Below are 22,063 nucleotides of genomic sequence, written 5' to 3'. Positions count from 1 at the left end.
AAGCAGTGGTATCAACGCAGAGTACTTACAAGTTGTGTAGTTTACTTTGGAAAAAGCAGTGGTATCAACGCAGAGTACTAGTTTTTTTTACAGCAATTTTTGTTCCATTTTATAAAATTATTTTTAGGGAACAGTGCTTTGTATGCATTGTACCTTAAGAATAATTCTGATGTCCTTCACATAGACAAGTGTGGAGGTACATTTTTTTGTATAACGAATGCAATTAATCAAGGATGTGGAAAGATAGTGAGATCATTCTCACTATCTTTCCACATCCTTGATTAATTGCATTCGTTATACAAAAAAATGTACCTCCACACTTGTCTATGTGAAGGACATCAGAATTATTCTTAAGGTACAATGCATACAAAGCACTGTTCCCTAAAAATAATTTTATAAAATGGAACAAAAATTGCTGTAAAAAAAACTTTTATTTTTATCAGCTTTTTCCAAAGTAAACTACACAACTTGTATATAAAGACCAAAGAAAAGGTTCAAATCTTGATAAGACGAGTTGCAAGCGCTATATGGGATTTCGCCCCAAATACCCCTTTATAGCGCTCCCACAGAAAAATTAATTTTCCTATTTTCTACTTGCTGAAGGGAAAGATAACAGGATTTTTTATTTTAAAAATTTTTCGGGGTACCGTATTATTCATCCCCTCTACTAATAAACACCCCCTTTTTATAGCTTAAAATGGAGTTTTCTCACACGAGATTTGGGGCTCGGTTTGACTAATAAAGTATAATTTTATCGCGTAAAATATGGCAATTTCGCGAACAAGGATTTTATATTACATATACTGTAGTCAACTGACAAAATCTGGTAAAAATTTGTTCTAAAATGTGTATAATGACGTCAAAATCATTCTTTTTTTGTCTCTTTTAACATACCAAAATAGAAGCGTCATTTTGTAAATTTTTGGGAAAATCTTTGCTAATATTTTCCAATTAATTTGAATTAAAATAAAATTAAATTGGAAAGATCTACTGTAATTTTTATTCTTTTTTTTTTAATTATGCGAAATTTAATTGTTTCATCGAATAACTCTTCCTATACAAAATTGGGTACCTACTCCTTAATGGGGCTAAAAGCATATTAAATAAATATTATGATCAAACTCATTCTTTCAGAAATATTTTTTTTTTATAAAAAGTTTCCTTATGAGCTTCATTGTAACTCTCTTCGGAGTTTTATGCTAATTTAAGAAAAACCTATTTCTAGAGCTTTCAGAGCTTCATTATGCCATTCTCTAGGGTAAAAAAAATTAGAATCCTAAAAAAAGCTCCTGAACATTCCAACAAAAATGTGATAAAAAAAAACAAATTAAATATTGAAATTAATTGAAAATTCTTAATAGTGCCTCAAAAGTAGGTTGAAATTGTAGAGACAAATAAAAAGCAAACAAATTAACCCATTTGACGGTATGAAGTACTTATAATTATATCTAAAAAAGAGAGGGAATTATATAGAAAACCCCTTTATTGATATATTTCCAATCGTTCAAATCCACACCATTTGGAAGAGAATAAAACCCAGAAAAGCTCAATCAAATGAGAAGAGTATAGGCAATGCCAATATAGGAAAAGCTCTAAATTGGATCTCCTTTTCCCATAATGTGGGGGTGTGAGATCTTTTTTTTTGCCTCCATCAAATGCAATCTTTACCTGTATGTGCTCCAACGTTCCTGCTTATGCACGAATAATAAATAAATTAATAATAATCTATAATAAATTTTAAAAAGTGGCAGAGTGGAAAAAAAGTGGATGAGTGGACAACAGTGGCAAAGTGGCAAAAATAGTGGCAGAGAGGCAAAAAAGAGTGACAGAGTGGCAAAAGTGCCAAAAAAGTGGCAAAAATGACTTAAAGAATGGCAGAGTGGCAAACAAGTGCACCACGAGTGGCAGAGTCGGATACCCCCTGATGAGATCGCACACCAGGGGCTTTTAGGGAGGGCACAATTTGGGGAGGTTTTTAAATAAAATGGAAATTTAGTTTAAACCTCACTTTAATTAATAAAAAAAAAGAGAAAAATTATAATTTAGGAATTAAAAAAAATTACTTTACACTTTTATTTATTTAATTTAAAAAGAAAAAATGATTTTATATAATTTTAATTGAAGTTGACCCTACTTTACTTTTTTAATACACTTTAAATAATATAGAAAAAAAATTTTTAATTAACTCGGAGATGTTGGATGATGATGTTGCAGCTGGGAGAACTGATTCCAGAAGAACGAGAGCCACAAAATTAATTATGCCGTACCCCTTGGTGTGTTTCATACAAAATGCAAGAGCATCCTCGGAAGAGGTCTTTTGTGAGAAGATGCGAATTTGTTGACGCATCTCACTAGGTACAATTTCTAGGTCAATCTGTGACCTTTCAACCCCCATGATCGGAATTCCCGCCGAAAGGGTTGGGGAGCCATAGAATTAATTATGCCGTACCCCTTTACTATGTTTCATACAAAATGCAAGAGCATCCTCGGAAGAGCTCTTTTGTGGGAAGATGCGAATTTGTTGACGCATCTCACTAGGTACAAATTCTAGCTCAATCTATGACCTTTCAACCCCCATGATCGGAATTCCCGCCGAAAGGGTTGGAGAGCCACAGAATTAATTATGCCGTACCCCTTTGGTGTGTTTCATACAAAATGCAAAAGCATCGTCGGAAGAGGTCTTTTGTGGGAAGATGCGAATTTGTTGACGCATCTCACTAGGCACAAATTCTAGGTCAATCTGTGACCTTTCAACCCACATGATCGGAATTCCCGCCGAAAGGGTTGGGGGGCCACAGAATTAATTATGCCGTACCCCTTGGTGTGTTTCATACAAAATGCAAGAGCATCCTCGGAAGAGGTCTTTTGTGAGAAGATGCGAATTTGTTGACGCATCTCACTAGGTACAAATTCTAGCTCAATCTATGACCTTTCAACCCCCATGATCGGAATTCCCGCCGAAAGGGTTGGGGGGCCACAGAATGAATTATGCTGTACCCCTTAGTGTGTTTCATACAAAATGCAAGAGCATCCTCGGAAGAGCTCTTTTGTGGGAAGATGCGAATTTGTTGACGCATCTCACTAGGTACAATTTCTAGGTCAATCTGTGACCTTTCAACCCACATGATCGGAATTCCCGCCGAAAGGGTTGGGGGGCCACAGAATTAATTATGCTGTACCCCTTAGTGTGTTTCATACAAAATGCAAGAGCATCATCGGAAGAGCTCTTTTGTGGGAAGATGCGAATTTGTTGACGCATCTCACTAGGTACAATTTCTAGGTCAATCTGTGACCTTTCAACCCACATGATCGGAATTCCCGCCGAAAGGGTTGGGGGGCCACAGAATTAATTATGCCGTACCCCTTGGTGTGTTTCATACAAAATGCAAGAGCATCCTCGGAAGAGGTCTTTTGTGAGAAGATGCGAATTTGTTGACGCATCTCACTAGGTACAAATTCTAGCTCAATCTATGACCTTTCAACCCCCATGATCGGAATTCCCGCCGAAAGGGTTGGGGGGCCACAGAATGAATTATGCTGTACCCCTTAGTGTGTTTCATACAAAATGCAAGAGCATCCTCGGAAGAGGTCTTTTGTGAGAAGATGCGAATTTGTTGACGCATCTCACTAGGCACAATTTCTAGGTCAATCTGTGACCTTTCAACCCACATGATCGGAATTCCCGCCGAAAGGGTTGGGGGGCCACAGAATTAATTATGCTGTACCCCTTAGTGTGTTTCATACAAAATGCAAGAGCATCCTCGGAAGAGCTCTTTTGTGGGAAGATGCGAATTTGTTGACGCATCTCACTAGGTACAATTTCTAGGTCAATCTGTGACCTTTCAACCCACATGATCGGAATTCCCGCCGAAAGGGTTGGGGGGCCACAGAATTAATTATGCCGTACCCCTTGGTGTGTTTCATACAAAATGCAAGAGCATCCTCGGAAGAGGTCTTTTGTGAGAAGATGCGAATTTGTTGACGCATCTCACTAGGTACAAATTCTAGCTCAATCTATGACCTTTCAACCCCCATGATCGGAATTCCCGCCGAAAGGGTTGGGGGGCCACAGAATGAATTATGCTGTACCCCTTAGTGTGTTTCATACAAAATGCAAGAGCATCCTCGGAAGAGCTCTTTTGTGGGAAGATGCGAATTTGTTGACGCATCTCACTAGGTACAATTTCTAGGTCAATCTGTGACCTTTCAACCCACATGATCGGAATTCCCGCCGAAAGGGTTGGGGGGCCACAGAATTAATTATGCTGTACCCCTTAGTGTGTTTCATACAAAATGCAAGAGCATCATCGGAAGAGCTCTTTTGTGGGAAGATGCGAATTTGTTGACGCATCTCACTAGGTACAATTTCTAGGTCAATCTGTGACCTTTCAACCCACATGATCGGAATTCCCGCCGAAAGGGTTGGGGGGCCACAGAATTAATTATGCCGTACCCCTTGGTGTGTTTCATACAAAATGCAAGAGCATCCTCGGAAGAGGTCTTTTGTGAGAAGATGCGAATTTGTTGACGCATCTCACTAGGTACAAATTCTAGCTCAATCTATGACCTTTCAACCCCCATGATCGGAATTCCCGCCGAAAGGGTTGGGGGGCCACAGAATGAATTATGCTGTACCCCTTAGTGTGTTTCATACAAAATGCAAGAGCATCCTCGGAAGAGGTCTTTTGTGAGAAGATGCGAATTTGTTGACGCATCTCACTAGGCACAATTTCTAGGTCAATCTGTGACCTTTCAACCCACATGATCGGAATTCCCGCCGAAAGGGTTGGGGGGCCACAGAATTAATTATGCTGTACCCCTTAGTGTGTTTCATACAAAATGCAAGAGCATCCTCGGAAGAGCTCTTTTGTGGGAAGATGCGAATTTGTTGACGCATCTCACTAGGTACAATTTCTAGGTCAATCTGTGACCTTTCAACCCACATGATCGGAATTCCCGCCGAAAGGGTTGGGGGGCCACAGAATTAATTATGCCGTACCCCTTGGTGTGTTTCATACAAAATGCAAGAGCATCCTCGGAAGAGGTCTTTTGTGAGAAGATGCGAATTTGTTGACGCATCTCACTAGGTACAAATTCTAGCTCAATCTATGACCTTTCAACCCCCATGATCGGAATTCCCGCCGAAAGGGTTGGGGGGCCACAGAATGAATTATGCTGTACCCCTTAGTGTGTTTCATACAAAATGCAAGAGCATCCTCGGAAGAGCTCTTTTGTGGGAAGATGCGAATTTGTTGACGCATCTCACTAGGTACAATTTCTAGGTCAATCTGTGACCTTTCAACCCACATGATCGGAATTCCCGCCGAAAGGGTTGGGGGGCCACAGAATTAATTATGCCGTACCCCTTGGTGTGTTTCATACAAAATGCAAGAGCATCCTCGGAAGAGGTCTTTTGTGAGAAGATGCGAATTTGTTGACGCATCTCACTAGGTACAAATTCTAGCTCAATCTATGACCTTTCAACCCCCATGATCGGAATTCCCGCCGAAAGGGTTGGGGGGCCACAGAATGAATTATGCTGTACCCCTTAGTGTGTTTCATACAAAATGCAAGAGCATCCTCGGAAGAGCTCTTTTGTGGGAAGATGCGAATTTGTTGACGCATCTCACTAGGTACAATTTCTAGGTCAATCTGTGACCTTTCAACCCACATGATCGGAATTCCCGCCGAAAGGGTTGGGGGGCCACAGAATTAATTATGCTGTACCCCTTAGTGTGTTTCATACAAAATGCAAGAGCATCCTCGGAAGAGCTCTTTTGTGGGAAGATGCGAATTTGTTGACGCATCTCACTAGGTACAATTTCTAGGTCAATCTGTGACCTTTCAACCCACATGATCGGAATTCCCGCCGAAAGGGTTGGGGGGCCACAGAATTAATTATGCCGTACCCCTTAGTGTGTTTCATACAAAATGCAAGAGCATCATCGGAAGAGCTCTTTTGTGGGAAGATGCGAATTTGTTGACGCATCTCACTAGGCACAATTTCTAGGTCAATCTGTGACCTTTCAACCCACATGATCGGAATTCCCGCCGAAAGGGTTGGGGGGCCACAGAATTAATTATGCTGTACCCCTTAGTGTGTTTCATACAAAATGCAAGAGCATCCTCGGAAGAGCTCTTTTGTGGGAAGATGCGAATTTGTTGACGCATCTCACTAGGTACAATTTCTAGGTCAATCTGTGACCTTTCAACCCACATGATCGGAATTCCCGCCGAAAGGGTTGGGGGGCCACAGAATTAATTATGCCGTACCCCTTGGTGTGTTTCATACAAAATGCAAGAGCATCCTCGGAAGAGGTCTTTTGTGAGAAGATGCGAATTTGTTGACGCATCTCACTAGGTACAAATTCTAGCTCAATCTATGACCTTTCAACCCCCATGATCGGAATTCCCGCCGAAAGGGTTGGGGGGCCACAGAATGAATTATGCTGTACCCCTTAGTGTGTTTCATACAAAATGCAAGAGCATCATCGGAAGAGCTCTTTTGTGGGAAGATGCGAATTTGTTGACGCATCTCACTAGGCACAATTTCTAGGTCAATCTGTGACCTTTCAACCCACATGATCGGAATTCCCGCCGAAAGGGTTGGGGGGCCACAGAATTAATTATGCTGTACCCCTTAGTGTGTTTCATACAAAATGCAAGAGCATCCTCGGAAGAGCTCTTTTGTGGGAAGATGCGAATTTGTTGACGCATCTCACTAGGTACAATTTCTAGGTCAATCTGTGACCTTTCAACCCACATGATCGGAATTCCCGCCGAAAGGGTTGGGGGGCCACAGAATTAATTATGCCGTACCCCTTGGTGTGTTTCATACAAAATGCAAGAGCATCCTCGGAAGAGGTCTTTTGTGAGAAGATGCGAATTTGTTGACGCATCTCACTAGGTACAAATTCTAGCTCAATCTATGACCTTTCAACCCCCATGATCGGAATTCCCGCCGAAAGGGTTGGGGGGCCACAGAATGAATTATGCTGTACCCCTTAGTGTGTTTCATACAAAATGCAAGAGCATCCTCGGAAGAGCTCTTTTGTGGGAAGATGCGAATTTGTTGACGCATCTCACTAGGTACAATTTCTAGGTCAATCTGTGACCTTTCAACCCACATGATCGGAATTCCCGCCGAAAGGGTTGGGGGGCCACAGAATTAATTATGCCGTACCCCTTGGTGTGTTTCATACAAAATGCAAGAGCATCCTCGGAAGAGGTCTTTTGTGAGAAGATGCGAATTTGTTGACGCATCTCACTAGGTACAAATTCTAGCTCAATCTATGACCTTTCAACCCCCATGATCGGAATTCCCGCCGAAAGGGTTGGGGGGCCACAGAATGAATTATGCTGTACCCCTTAGTGTGTTTCATACAAAATGCAAGAGCATCATCGGAAGAGCTCTTTTGTGGGAAGATGCGAATTTGTTGACGCATCTCACTAGGCACAATTTCTAGGTCAATGTGTGACCTTTCAACCCCCATGATCGGAATTCCCGCCGAAAGGGTTGGGGGGCCACAGAATGAATTATGCTGTACCCCTTAGTGTGTTTCATACAAAATGCAAGAGCATCCTCGGAAGAGCTCTTTTGTGGGAAGATGCGAATTTGTTGACGCATCTCACTAGGCACAATTTCTAGGTCAATGTGTGACCTTTCAACCCACATGATCGGAATTCCCGCCGAAAGGGTTGGGGGGCCACAGAATTAATTATGCCGTACCCCTTTACTATGTTTCATACAAGCGCATCATCCTCCGAAGAGCTCTTTTGTGAGAAGATGCGAATTTGTTGACGCATCTCACTAGGCACAATTTCTAGGTCAATGTGTGACCTTTCAACCCCCATGATCGGAATTCCCGCCGAAAGGGTTGGAGGGCCACAGAAATAAAAAGAATTTATCACCCAATATGCAAAAATTCATTATCAGACATATCGTGTAAAATTACAAAAAAAATCAGTTTAATGAGCATAATATACATAATATAATTAATAAATTAAAATTTTTAGTCTTTTTAATTCATATTATGTGTAATATTTCATGTTTTATGCGTTTCATGCAACTTAGCCAAGACTCAATCCTTTTCGGCTGGGGCCTTCGGCCCACTTCAGCCCTGCGAAAAAATACAAAAATAATGAAAAATGTTATTTTTAACGGCCTTTAGTTTAATTTAAATACAAAAATTTCCGTTACAAATCGACCAAATCGATGAAACGCGAAAACCGCGAAACATGTGTTGCACCGCACAAAAGAAAACGAGCACCGCGAGCACAATGGCAAACGGCCGTTATGTCTTTATTGTAATTCCGTTTAACGACATTTTCTGCAACTCGCGGACGCGAAACATTTTTCGGCTCAGATTTGTCAAAAATATTCGGCGTAATGTCGAATTTATTCTGATTTTTCTTCTAAAAAAAAGCATAAATTGTGAAAAAGAGCATTTTGCAAAAGCCGGAAAATTCTTGAATTTCCCAGAAAAGTTCGGGGAAGAGTTGCGGGTAGCTATGGACGTGCCCCCGATTGTGCGGAACCCAAGTGGGACGAGTAAGAAGAAATCGTGGTCGGAGCTGAAGGGGGTGGTGGCGGAGCTCCGGCGGAACTTGATGGCCCTCTCGAGTGTTATTCCGGCAAATATAAACTTCCGCACCCTCTCGGATGGTCGGATACGTATCTACTTCCTCAGCACACCACCAAATGGATGGGAGACAACCCTACTCTACGTGGACATTGGGCATACGGACGACATCACGCCAAAAAGGTACCCCAATTGTGTCTCAGTTGCGCGCGTGAGGTGCTTGACCTGATTGGATGTTTTCATGTGTTTCAGGCTACAGTGGAATTTGCTGTTGGAGCCGACAATTTCTAGTCTCACGAGCACATCGACATCGCGCGAGGTTCAGCTTCTGCTGGAAAGGAAGCGCCTCTCCACGTGGGGCATCTCCTCGTATGAGCTCCATCAGGGCAGTGGGAAGGTTGTTTTCCCGGCCTCGAGTACGCTGTACCAGTGCCACGACACTGGCTTCCATTCGGGCACTGTATTCCCCACGGAGTTGCGAATTTGCCAACTCTGGGCAGCAATTGATCCCCAGATTTGCCCACAGAACTCCGATCTCGTAGCGTACGTCTGTGGTGGAGACATCTGGGTTACGCATACTGTGAGCCTGCATGGGGAACGTCTCACCTACGCGCACGATGGTCGACGACCCTTCTCCGATGATCCCCTGAGTGCTGGGGTGCCGTCATATGTGATGCAGGAGGAATTCAATCGCTACCAGGGCTTCTGGTGGCAACCAAACTCCGAAGATGGTGTGTACCGGATAGTTTTTGAGGAAGTTGACGAGAGTGATGTCACCCTGTACACCTTCCCGACGTCTGATTCCGTGAGTGGGGGCGAATACGAGGAGTATCGTTTCCCACGGGCTGGCTCCCCAAATGCCAAGTCCAAGCTGAAGCTCGTGCAGTTCACACTGTCGGAGAATCTTCAAATTTCCGATATTTGCATCAAAGACATGCAATGCCCGCTCACGTACGCCTTCCCCTGGATGGAGTACATTGTTCGCGTAGGATGGACGCCGGATTCAAAGTAGTAAGTTTGTTATTTTTCCCATAATTTACCTAATTAGCTACCTGGGGACAACCTTGGGGCTTTGTCGTATGGAAAATCTTGATTTTTTTTAGTACTAAAAGAAAATTTGGTCAAATAAGAATTTGTACAAAAACTATGCTGACTGAGTTGTTAAAGAATCGTGTCACTTTTTGTTCCTTCTCCCAGTTTTTTTATTTTATCTTCAATGAGGTGACTAGACAGGTGTTTTATGAGATTACAAGAAAAAAACAACCTCAAGACAGACAAAAAATCTCGCTCTACAAGAGACGAGAGCTTCATTTGCAATTAATGTACTGTTATAGAGAAAGGTAGGAGATTGGCGCATTTTGGTGGCTCATAAAATTGAAAATTGAGAAGCAAGAGATTCGTAAAAATTCACTCAAAGCTTCTATTAAAAATTTAGTTAAAGAAAAAAAAAAGATTTAATCCGCATATCAATGCTCTGAAACCTCTGAAAGGAGCTCTGGATCCAATGAGTGAAGCTTCCATAAAATTACACGGGGTGGTTGGAGTGAAAGGGAAAATGTAATTGACGATGTGAAGCATGATAGATTAATTGGGATGTTTTCTCTCTCTTTCGCGCGCGCGCTAAAGTATTTGGACACAGCTGATGAATCGCCTTCAGCAGCGACTGGAAGTGGTGCTAATTCCCATTGATAACTTCTGTGAGCCCTACAGCAGTGGGCCATCGTCGCCGGCGGGTGAGGAGGTTGACTGGAAGAGTCCACTTCCGGCAATAAGTCCCATGCAAGTGATCTACAGAGAGACATCGAGTACGTGGGTCAATGTACACGATCTCCTTCACTTTCTCGACGTCACACCGGCAACTGTGTCCTTCCTCTGGGCATCCGAGGAGAGTGGTTTCCGGCACCTCTACTTGGTGACATCCAGCCTCCTGGGAAATAGTGTCAATGGTGTCCGCGATGACACAGCACAGACATCTCCGAGTTCCGATGAAGCCCACACGGGCTCGGCAAATCTCCATCCACGTATTGTGAATAAAGTTGCACTCACAGCTGGAGAATGGGAGGTACTCGGAAGAAATCTCTGGGTGGACACTGTGCGACAGATTATCTATTTCCTGGGATTGCGAGAGAGCCCCCTGGAGAAGCATCTCTATGCCGTTAGCTTGCGATCTCCGGGAAATTTGATGTTGCTCACAAAACGTGGGTACTCCTATTCGGTGGACTTCAATCAGGACTGTACGATCATGGTGCAAACGTACTGCAATATCCAAGAACTTCCCACGTGCGAAGTGAAGCGCGTGACACAGACGTGCACCAATGGGAGTGTCAATGGCCTTGTTCTCACATCACTCGGCTTCCTCCTTGAGGGTGGCACCCCCGAAAATCCCCACTACTGCCCCTCAATCTACAACCCTCGCCTCCATAATGGCGAAATTCTCTATGCCATGGTATTCAAGCCGCACAATTTCCAACTAGGCGTAAAGTACCCAACAATCCTCAATGTGTACGGTGGACCCGAGGTTCAAACTGTCAACAACACCTTCAAGGTGAGTTAAAAAAGAAAAATTGATTTGTTGCATTTTGTTGCGCGCCTTCAACGGGGAGATTCCCATTTGAATTTACAATGAACACAAACTGTCACAGCACCGGATGAATAATTGAGTGGTTTCGCGAGCAAATCTTAATATGAGAATTTGTGAAGGGTGTTCAATCAATTTGTGGGACATGGCTCTGTCCTACTTTCATCGGCTTTTTGTAAACAAATATGTTGTGATTCTCTCTGTGGGCACTCGAAAATTGCGAGCAAACTCAATGGGAATGATCTCAAGAAGCCACTTTATTGATTTATCACCCTTTCCAATTGATTAGATTCATTTTCCGCCGCTGAAGTTTTATATCTTTCTCATTAAGGGGTCTGTCGTCTTTCTTATTTGCTTTCTCCTTTGTTTAGCATTTTCAAATAAATCAAACAAAGAGAGTTAAAAGAAAATAAAGAAATTGTGATTAGTTAGTTGAGTGGATTTCACTTAATCAGTCATTTCAGAGACTTGAAAAGAAAGGAAAATTATGAATTCTAAATGACGCAAATTAATTGATCAGTAAAATCTTGTTATGTTGTTTTGTTGTTTTAATATTTTTAGATCAGTTTTTTTATTAAAAACTTAAAAACTGAAACCTAAAAAAAAACAATTTGATCAGTTTATTGGCCTTTATTCGCTTTTTATTTAATTGAAAACTTTAAAAGTAAATTATAAAAAAGAAGGATTGAAAAAAAATAGCAATCGAAAATCATAAAAAACCTTCTTTTTCCTTAAAACACAAGGGTTTAGTTTATTGTACGGGTAGATTCTAATACAAATCTTTTCTTTTCTTACAATTCGCCAGTTATAAGATTTTTGGTATTCTGGGAAAAATCCGAAAAATCTTATAAGATTTTGACATTTTATTTCTTTCCTTAAAAGGGTTTCTAAAAGAAAATCACTTTTCTAGGGCTCTTTAAAGTTCTTTCTGACTGTTTTCTAGAACAATAAATTCTTTATTTTTCTTTTATAGAACGACGGCAGAACGATTTAAAAACTCTATCTGTCAAAATCTTACAACAAACTTTTAAGTTGTTAGGAAAGAAAAGAAAAGATTTTTATCAGAATCTACCCCCTAATCTGTTTAAGGTATTATCAAGAACCTAACTCCTTCTTGATAATACCTGAATTCCTGAATTCCAATTATCAGATTTTTATGTTTCTTTTCTAACGTGTGATATTTATTTTTTTACGTTTCTTTTCTGACGTTTAACAATTCTTTTCTCACTGATTTAGTTTTTAAATTTAATATTTTTCTTTTAAAGTTTGACGTTTTTTTTTCTTATGTTTGAAAACACATTTTCCTTTAAAAAAAAAAAGTAATTTTTAGTCTATAAAAAAAAGTCTTTAACTTAAAAAAATCCTGAATTGCCTAATCTTTTAGGCTCGTAGCCACCCAACATCCTCCCTAGCTACACCACTCGCTGTAATAAATTCATTAAACCGGTCATTTTTAAAAGACTTTCAAAGTTATCTTAATGAATTCTGAGTAGGTACTTTAGTTAGAATATTCAATGCATTCTAGAATCTACATAAAGAATATTTTAGAATTAAAAATAAAACATTGTAACTAAATCAGCTAAATATAGAAAATATCTTCGAGGATAATTAACACCTGAAGAAAACGTGTTGATTGCTCTCATTTCTCACTTGGAAAAAAGAATGAAAATTCATTCTTACAGAGCTCATTAAGTGTTATTTTCTTGTTGTGGTATTGACGTCAATTGTTTGTAATTCTTCACTTGTCCAGGGAATGCGTCAACTCCGGATGCACATGCTCGCGGCTCAAGGCTACTGTGTTGTCTGCGTGGACTCACGTGGCTCTCGGCATCGAGGAGTCAAGTTCGAGAGTTACTTACGCTGCAGAATGGGAACGGTGGAGTTGGCTGATCAAGTGGAAGTACTCAAGATGCTTGCCGATCAGCTGGGTTACATTGATATGAATCGCGTGGCTATCCATGGATGGTCCTATGGTGGGTCGCACCACGTGCTTGTAGATGAGGATTCATTCTAATGTTGGTTGTCTTTGTAGGTGGCTACTTGAGCCTTATGGGACTCATTCAGTATCCGGATGTTTTCCGGGTGGCCATTGCTGGTGCTCCAGTAACAAATTGGGAATACTATGACACGGGCTACACAGAGAGGTACATGAATTTACCGCTAAACAATCGACAAGGCTACACAGCTGGTTCTGTCTTGAGCTACATCAACAAGTTTCCCGAAGAGTGAGTAGCTTCGAAGAATTTTTTGTCATCCTAAAACTTGCTTAACTTAAATTCTTTAAACTTTTTTTTTTGTTTTTTCAGGGAAAATCGTCTACTTATTATTCACGGCCTAATAGATGAGAATGTTCACTTCTTTCACACATCGCAACTCATTAATTGCCTCATAAAGGCAAATAAGCCGTACCAGTTGCAGGTTTATCCCAATGAACGTCACTCACTGCGCAATTTGGAAGCCAGTAAACACTACGAGACCACTCTGCTCTCCTTTTTGCAGAATAATTTGTGAATTTGCGCAAGAACTCGTTTTCTTTTTTGTCATTGAGACTCCACTGCGAAGAGCGCCATGCAATTGTATAGAAAATAAAATTGCAACTAATATTTATGCTGGGAAGGTGGAGAAAAGGAATCACAGATCATTGCTTTGCAATGTTGTTATGAAGATTTCTTTTTTCAAAAATTATAAAATATTTCTTTTTTTTTTACATAAAAATTTAGTTTTTATCACACTATGCCAAGTCATTTTATCATTTATTCTCCATTTTGATTCTAAGAAAATTAAAAATAAAATGAAAATATACTTATGCGCTGTAAGAAGATGAAAAAATAAGTAAGATAACAGCAAATTAAATGTAAGAGAAACGATTTAAAAGTAATACGTATTTTAATACATGAAAGATTTAGTAGAATGAGATAATTGTTACTGTTTTATTTTAATAGTTTTTTTTTATAATCACGCTGGAATGTTTGATTTTTCCATTCTTGTCAATACTCCCAGATTTTCTTTGAGATGGACATGAGATTTTGTGATTTATCCGGATTTCAGGGCATGCATTATTAGAAGAGAGAAAAATCATTTTAATAACAATGTCCTGAAACTCCCGAGACCGTGAGGAAAAAATAACGTATAATTTGCACTATATTTTAGACTCAATGAAAATTTTTGATTTTTCATCTGCTTTAGGATTTTTTTTTTTTTGACTTTTTCTTAATAACAAAATTATTATATACCTATTGCTGGTTGTTTATGAGACTTTTGTAATTTATTTGCATGGAAAGTTTTTAGTATTAAAACAAAAATATTCTTTTGAAAATGTATGGCGAGAAAAAAGGAGAAAATTGATATAAAAAAAATAAAATTTCTTTTGATTGAATGTCTGAATATAGAAGCAATTTCAATGTGAGCATTTTTTTTTTAAATTTTCGATACACAAGAAAATGGAGATTATGAAGAAATTTAGCGCTATTTTTGTGTATACAATGAATGGAACAATATATTGTATTTTTATATTTGCGAAAGGAGAAAATAATAGAAAATATTTTAGCGAAAATATTGTACAAGACATCTTGTAAGAGCGTGCTCAAAAACATTTTAGGATGTCTCAAAGATCAACGTTTACAGAATTTACAATTTTTCTTCTAAAAAGCTTGTTTTAGAATTTTTTGGGCTCAAAAAAAATGCAAAAATTTAGCAAATTAAATAAAATTGCATTAAAGGAAACTTTCCGTTTAAACGTAAAACAAACAGCGTTGATTTTGAGACACCCTGTGAAAAAAATGCATAATATCCACACCACTTTCCCTCTTCTAATCACAAACTATTAACACACTTTTAGACTAAATATTTAATAAACTATTTTCTCAATTTAATCGCGTCTCAACAGTATAAGAAAAAACTAAATGATTAGTAATGTGCAATTTGTTATAACTTGTGGAAATATCCTTTTTCCATTCTCATTGAATAAAAACACTCGAAATTTTTGCAAGTTAGACCATTTCTTTCACAACTCAATAGCAGACTGATTCAGCATCTCTCTTTATTACTCGAGAACAAAAAAAAATTACAGTATAACACAATGATATTTTAAAATGACTGAATAAAAAAAGTTCACAGAAATTCAAAAAAAAAATTAGCACACATTTCATTCACTCGCTTTACTTTCACTCTCTGAGACACCAAAACGAAAGTTCCGGGATCCTCCGTCCCGTTGGTACGTTATGTTTATATATAATTTAGGGAGCACACTACAAGGTACACAACAATATATAATTTTACTTGATAAAAAAGTGCCCTGTGCGCTTGGAACTTAATTGTCGGGGCCGCGGTAGATACCGGCGAAGAGAACTGCCCGCGATCGGTGGTCGTAGATGAGGAAGAGGAAGGGATGATTGCAGTGGAACTGCAGAGGATCCAATGGCCGAGAGGATCGGAAGGAGAAGAGAACAGTGGCAGCAGCTGCTGTTGATCCTGACTCATCCACGTCGATCTTTGCCTTGTGAACGGCATCATCTAGTTGGATTTTGTGTGACTCCGAAAATCCCGCGAGATTCGACGTGGACTGGAAGAGATCACCCACACCCATGCGCTCCAAGATTGGCACCAGTTCGTACTTCTTCTCAAATGAGAACTTTGGCAATTTGAGATCAACCTCGCGGGATGTTCCATCATCGAGGGCACGCTGAAGGCTTTCTGGTGTTAGCTTCTCAAGTACTGTGTCGAGGCCATTGGGTGTGAAGGGTGGCAACAGGATAATGCAGGAGATTTCCGTGCCATCGCCTTCATAGGGAATTTCCAGGACATGTGCTCCCAAATGTTCATTCAAAGCTAGAAATATTTACAAAAACGAAAAAAAAAATCTAAAGATCCTGCACTAAAGATCAAAATGAAATGATCCTTCTTACCGTGATTGAAGTATCCTTTCTTGCTCATCATATCCACGAATGTTTGTTTCTCAGCTGATGAGTAGAAGATCTCCTTTTGTGTCTTTTCAGCATCGAATTTTGATGCCCATGATCCTTTGAAATACGCAGCATTGGCCAGGACAACGGTTGTCTGCGCCGAAAGTGATCCAGGAATGAGGATATCCTTTATATTCCCCTTGGTTACGTCCTCAACCCACTGATTAATACTAGCACGAGCAGCTTCAGGATCTTTCTCAAAGTCCAATGTTTCCAGTTCATCGTGGAAGAGATCCTTCATGCATTCTCTAAAATAAATTGATCAATTCCAGACATTAATAAAAATCCTTGATCAGCTTGCAAGGTCAGATTAATTTAGCTTAATTTAGTAGAATAATATGATTATGATAATCTACAAACAAGGGGCATTTATCTGTTGAAAAATTGTCCGAATTCGTAGAACATTAAAATGTTAATCAGAAAAATATGGAGGCGCCTGGTAATCACCAGATCTTTTAGCATTTGGATGGATAAATAAAGAAAGTAATTAAAAATAAAATTTGAGAATGAGCTGAGAAGAAGAAACTGCAACAAAAGCTTAGAAAAAGATCTCTGATTGACTGATAAATTCGAACAGAGCACAACTTTTATTGGCTATCTTGCAAGGTTTATTTGAAGAGTAATGAACAGTGGAGGCGCCGAGTTATTCTATATATTATAATTTTCCTTAAATTGGCACCAAATCCCTTAAAAATTTTCCACAATTTTCCTTATTGAAGTAAAATAAATGTTATATTACGAATAATTTTTAACGAATAAATAATTTTTGAATGCATTTTCAGCCAGCTAAATGCCCCTCATCGTCAAAATGTACTCACTTGACTTCAACTTTTGGTGCAAAGTACAGCTTATCAGCTGAAGTAAACTCCACAGAGCTATTCTGTGCTCTGCGGGCTCTCTCGTGCACCTCAATCCTGTAGGCTTGCATCACATCGAATTTACTTTCAGCCCAACGGAGCTTCAGTGTATCCCTCAGAGCGGTTTCTGTTTGATTTTTGGCGCCAAAATAGGCCAAGAGGAGGGCATGGTAGGTGCTGTATGGTGAGAAGAAGACATTCTCATTCGGAGTGGCTTTGTTGATGGCATCCAGGAGGGCTACTGTGAAGTTCTGCTGCCCCATGTATAGATTCAATTTGGAGTTCTTGTTGAAAATCCCCGAAACATCATTCTCCGATAAGCAATCACTCCTAACCAGGGTGGCGAGGATCGCCAGAAGGAAGACTTTGAGCAGCATCGTTGCTTCCGCTAAAATTAAACAAGATCACGCAATTATTTATTAATTTGCGTGCTTCAGGGAAATGTATGTATTTATTTAAAAAAAAATGTTGCTGTGTGGGAATTATGATGCTCGATGAAGAAAATGACGTCAAGCCCATGAGATTCACTTTCACCTGCCCAACAAAATTTCTGCGTGGACGGTGGCGGTGAAAAGTGTATGATTCACAGTTGCGTGCATAATAAATTTGTCCATGAGATATTTTTGGAACGTATTTAGTTGACCCTTGACCCACCAATTGATGCGTTCAATTGATGGGAATTTCGTGGAAAAATAAACTAATACCAACCACGAATTTTCCATTATCGCTTGTTTTGCTTTCTACTTCCTTTTTGCTGGTAATTTCAGCGTAAATTTTCTTCATTTACAATGCCCCCAAGTACCATGAAAAACCATAAATCCCCGCTCAATGCAGCAATCAAAGAAAAAAAATAAATCACTAACGATAGTTTAAATAATGTTCTGGATTTCCCCAAGGACTATATAATATAGTCTCTACTACAGACTCTATATAGTCACATGTTTGCATCATAAAAATTTTCATTGATTTCTTCTTGAAAAAAATAAAATTCTCAGAAAGATGATCAGGCTATTTTTTTGTTGATGATAAAATCATGTCCCGCGAAGATCATCAGAAAAGCTTGAACATAAAAAGGTAATAAGTAAATTAAATAATAAGACAAAAAAAAACAAGCAAATATACTAACTGAATGTCTAAAAACCATGAAAAATTCCAGTTAAACAATAAATTAGCAAATAAAACAACGATGAAAAACACGTTAATGATAAAACTATTTGCCATGTAGACTTCCTCTTTGGTCTCCCGACTTTCTCATACACACACCACGCTTTGCTCCGAATTACCTTTAATTTTCTTTTATTTTTTTTATAATAAGAAAAGGTAGGTACCTCCCATTTTTTTTTCAACAATTACTTCTTTGATGTTCTTTTGAAATAAATCCACATTTTTCAACACTGCGCGTGTGTGCAAAAAAAGCCGGACATCTGCAAAGATCACGATCATTCATCTTTACAGCCGAAAATCTTTTTCATTGTACTCAAAACGTTTATCATGGGGGCAACCGTGACCTCTAAAAAACGCAAAAATATAATTACACATCATGTTGGTACACGCTGCGTCATTCAAAATTAATGGAATCTGGATCTCTCTCTCTCTTTGGATTTCCCCGATCTTATCTTCCCAGCAATAACAACAAAAAGAAGACTTTTTGTGCTCTAAGCGATCTCTGACCATTTCTGCGGATCATCTTTCTTCAATATTCCGTTTAATAATGTTGTTTTTTTTTGCTGTTGCTTTGCATAAATCCGGCATGAACTCAATTTGTTGCCCAATTCTTCTTTTAATCTTACGTGAAACTTTTGCAGATCATGGACAAGATTGCGTGTACCTTCATGTGGCACATATCTGTGACGGTGCAACCTTGCTAAAGAGTTAATTGCAAGGTTCACCTGGTTATTAAAATGCATTTTTGCTTACCAGTGTTAAAGCGATAAAAATTGCACTGATAAAATATCAAAAGCATTATAATTCATTACATATTTCAACAAGCAAGAGATTACATACAAACAATCGATTAAGCTTAATGGCGTCATGAGGGTCATCACGGAGAGATCACGGAGAGATCTTTCTGATTTTGATAATAAAATACAATTTATGTAAACCAGCATTATACTACCGAAAACATATTCATGGATGATCTCACATACCGGCATGATTTTTCTGATCGTTGGTTTTTCACACAAAAACACGAAATAATCTTTTCTGGGGTAGTTTTTTTTGTTCCCGGAATTGATAAACATAATCTGAGAGCATTTTATGCTAGACAGTTTGTTGAATTTTCTTGAGAGCAGTGAAATAGAAAGGGCATGACCTCAAATATGCAATTTTAAAAACCACAAAACACAATTTATCTCAATTTATACAAAACCAGCAGACAGAAGATTTCAGGGTTTTAGTTGTGGGAAACCTGAAGCTGTTAAAATTCTTTAGGAAAGTCCTAACCACAGCCCAAGAATATTCTAAAGTTGGAAAATAATCAATTTTGAAAAAAAAAACGTCTTCTATTGGTTTTTCTTTAATTAAAAAAAATATAATAGTGAGTGATTAAAAGTATTGAGAAAATAAATTTTAATAAGATTTATCCAAGTTTTCTTGTAATTATCAGATCCTGATTAAAGAAATAAAAAGAAAGAAAAATCAGAAATACTTATGCTGTAGACTTTTTGATAGCTTTGTTAAAACAAATTTTATGCTTTAACAAGTTCCAAAGGTAAGTAATAAAATAAGTTTTAATTGACTTTAATAAGGCTTCAAACTTACATGAGAAACTTTATAAAGATTTAAAGAAGATTCGATTTAAAAGGTTATTTTATCCAATTTGGTCAGGTGGTTTTGATCATGCAATCCTATTTACACCATTTCAAACATTTTTAAGGACATGGAGATATTAGCAAACCTTTAAGAAATCTTTCAATGCCTCAAATTTTAATTAATAATTAATTTAGACTGACACCTTAATCTGGTATTGGTCCAAAACCATAACATGAAGCTTTTTCCCTGCCTTATGGAAATTGATCATGAAATAAAATCTTGTTGCCCAGTGTTGTGATCGTGTTAAAAAACTAATAAAGTTTTTTATTCAAAATTGGGGGGACCTTTAAATTTAACACATTAAGTGCATGAAGGCAAAATAACGTGTAGAAAAGCAATTTCATTAACCCTTTTGCAGTGACACTGAACCAAAACGTCCAAAACCATCATGCTACCAGCGGAAAATTAGCATATTTGGGAGTCTCTCCACGAAAAATTATTGAATAATAGCATCTTTTTCCTGCATTTTTTTAGAATAAAAAAAATTGAAGTAAAAATAACACAGAGACTGCCTCATGGCGAGGAACCCGCTTGGAATTACAATTATGCCTCTCTTATGGGTTTTCCCCCCACACAAAATTGCAAAGGTGTGTGAAATGTAAATGCCGATTGTTGAGTGAGTAAATAAATCACCCATTTGCATGTCTTTTGTCCACACCACGGGAATAAGTTATTTAAAAAAATAAATAAAATTTTAAGTGAAAATTTTTCAAAAGAAAAATATTTCTGGAAGTACGCGCACGGCGGAAAAATTGAGTAACAGAGTGGCGCAAAAATGGAGATGAGTGAATTAATTGAACTTTCACGATTTTTATCTGGCTTTTGTGGCAAAATCCGGTTTTCTTTTATGTATAGCACTTTGCCGATCGCATTTATTCACTTTTATCGTGAAAATTTCTCAACATTTCCACGGCAAACCCCAAAGTAAATTATGTAGTGTACCCACCTTGGAAATTCACGGAAAAATCAGGCTGGGAAATTGGCGAGAGAGAGAAAAAAATTAAATATTAACTGCGAAGGTTTTCTCAGGCACTAGCGCGACGTGACTTTGGCGTGTCTCACTCACTTGGACGTTGAATGAATACTGCGAGGAAATTTATGCGGTGCTCACAACGAGACTGAAAAGCTAGAGTCGTCAGTCACAACCAAACGCGATGATGACGACTTCACATTGGGGTTTCTCCCCTTCTCCAAAAGTACTTCTGCTTTCTTTTATGTGTGGACGCTTTTTTTTGCTCATTGTCTTCCCAAACTACCTCTAAACTAAATTGTAGGTAGTACACAAAAACTATATTTACTATTGTGGAACAATAAAACATGCTTTTGATGGCTACTGATCAAACATGTGGAGGATAAAGTAAAATATAATTGAACAATTGAGCGAGGTGAGAGATTTTTTCGGCAGGATTTCCCGCGCATTGTGTCATCATAAATCAACAAATGATTCATTAACAAATTGGGCGACAATGATTTAATGTCTTTAATGGAAAAAACTTCCGGAAAATTGAGTAAAAATCTCTTTGGAAAATACAAAATACCGCCAAAGTCACAGATGCCGCACGTGCCATGTGGTCGTTTATTTATGAATTTCCCGCCACTTTGCTATATATGTGTGTGTGTGTGTATATATCGACAAAGTTCATTACTCGATGGAATGAAAGCTTGAAAGCTCTCGAAAAGCTAATGAATTGAATTTTCAACTGCTTTTGTACGTCTGCGAATAAAATCGACCAATTCCACTGAAAATATCACGATTTATCCATGTTTAATTTACATGCGATCTTTTTTATAAAAAATAATAAAAAAACAAGGATTTTTACTACATACATAGGTATCTAAAAGGAGTTTATGCATATTTAATTATCATATCATCTCTTCCACAATTTTTGTAAAATGTTTTATAAATCTAAGTTTCATTTTTATGTTTAAAACACAATCTAGAGATAAAATTTATCTTTTGTTACAAATATTCACTTCTGTAGTGAAAATGTTAAAAGGAGTCTATGTATTTTGGGAATTTTTATACTCTCATATTCAGAATGTAAAATAAAATTGAAATATGGAAAATATTAAAAGGAAAACTAAAATATTAATGAAAAATACATTAAATTTTCCTTTATAATTGGAAAATAATATCAAATAATCGATTTCAATGAGTTTTTTTTAGGATTTTTCCAAACAAAATTTGACCGAAATTGATATTTTCCACAAAACGGAAAATAGCAATATATGTATATGTATATATGTGGGAATATTTCCTCGTAGAACAGTGGA

The 22,063-nt window shown here is 38.3% G+C and overlaps 5 protein-coding genes across 9 annotated transcripts in view; 1 reads left to right on the top strand and 4 right to left on the bottom strand.

The window, feature by feature from the left end:
- The window catches only part of LOC129790048 (solute carrier family 35 member B1 homolog), a 766,332-nt gene that overhangs the window by 2,061 nt on the left and 742,208 nt on the right, over positions 1-22,063 (bottom strand). The window lies entirely within an intron of this gene.
- LOC129790119 (T-cell leukemia homeobox protein 3) overlaps positions 1-22,063 on the bottom strand; it is a 442,143-nt gene that overhangs the window by 2,061 nt on the left and 418,019 nt on the right. The window lies entirely within an intron of this gene.
- The window catches only part of LOC129790159 (uncharacterized), a 241,887-nt gene that overhangs the window by 2,061 nt on the left and 217,763 nt on the right, over positions 1-22,063 (bottom strand). The window lies entirely within an intron of this gene.
- On the top strand, positions 8,321-14,536 carry LOC129788625 (dipeptidyl peptidase 8). The gene is made up of 6 exons (XM_055824850.1): positions 8,321-8,765; positions 8,835-9,593; positions 10,209-11,127; positions 12,911-13,133; positions 13,193-13,385; positions 13,467-14,536. The coding sequence occupies exons 1-6, from the start codon at positions 8,512-8,514 to the stop codon at positions 13,669-13,671; spliced, it is 2,553 nt and encodes an 850-aa protein (XP_055680825.1). The 5' UTR covers positions 8,321-8,511; the 3' UTR covers positions 13,672-14,536.
- Positions 15,182-20,912, bottom strand: LOC129789854 (serine protease inhibitor 88Ea-like). Its single transcript, XM_055826940.1, has 4 exons — positions 20,736-20,912; positions 16,940-17,366; positions 16,065-16,369; positions 15,182-15,987 (listed from the first exon to the last, which is right to left on the bottom strand). The coding sequence occupies exons 2-4, from the start codon at positions 17,353-17,355 to the stop codon at positions 15,470-15,472; spliced, it is 1,239 nt and encodes a 412-aa protein (XP_055682915.1). The 5' UTR covers positions 17,356-17,366; positions 20,736-20,912; the 3' UTR covers positions 15,182-15,469.

This window comes from Lutzomyia longipalpis, chromosome 1 (genome assembly GCF_024334085.1).
Source record: "Lutzomyia longipalpis isolate SR_M1_2022 chromosome 1, ASM2433408v1".
Classification (NCBI taxonomy): domain Eukaryota; kingdom Metazoa; phylum Arthropoda; class Insecta; order Diptera; family Psychodidae; genus Lutzomyia; species Lutzomyia longipalpis.
Note: the sequence above shows the minus strand (reverse complement) of the source record. Positions and strands in the feature narration are given on the sequence as shown.

What these genes read in the sequence shown, in the direction of transcription:
- LOC129788625 (XM_055824850.1), top strand. Translation starts at nt 8,512, where the DNA reads ATGGACGTGCCCCCGATTGTGCGGAACCCAAGTGGGACGAGTAAGAAG. An exon ending in TGGACGCCGGATTCAAAGTA is followed by an intron (nt 9,594 to 10,208) that starts GTAAGTTTGTTA and finishes CGCGCGCTAAAG; the next exon opens with TATTTGGACACAGCTGATGA. An exon ending in TATCCATGGATGGTCCTATG is followed by an intron (nt 13,134 to 13,192) that starts GTGGGTCGCACC and finishes TTGTCTTTGTAG; the next exon opens with GTGGCTACTTGAGCCTTATG.
- LOC129789854 (XM_055826940.1), bottom strand. Translation starts at nt 17,355, where the DNA reads ATGCTGCTCAAAGTCTTCCTTCTGGCGATCCTCGCCACCCTGGTTAGG. An exon ending in GCACCAAAAGTTGAAGTCAA is followed by an intron (nt 16,370 to 16,939) that starts GTGAGTACATTT and finishes AATTTATTTTAG; the next exon opens with AGAATGCATGAAGGATCTCT. An exon ending in GAAAGGATACTTCAATCACG is followed by an intron (nt 15,988 to 16,064) that starts GTAAGAAGGATC and finishes AAATATTTCTAG; the next exon opens with CTTTGAATGAACATTTGGGA.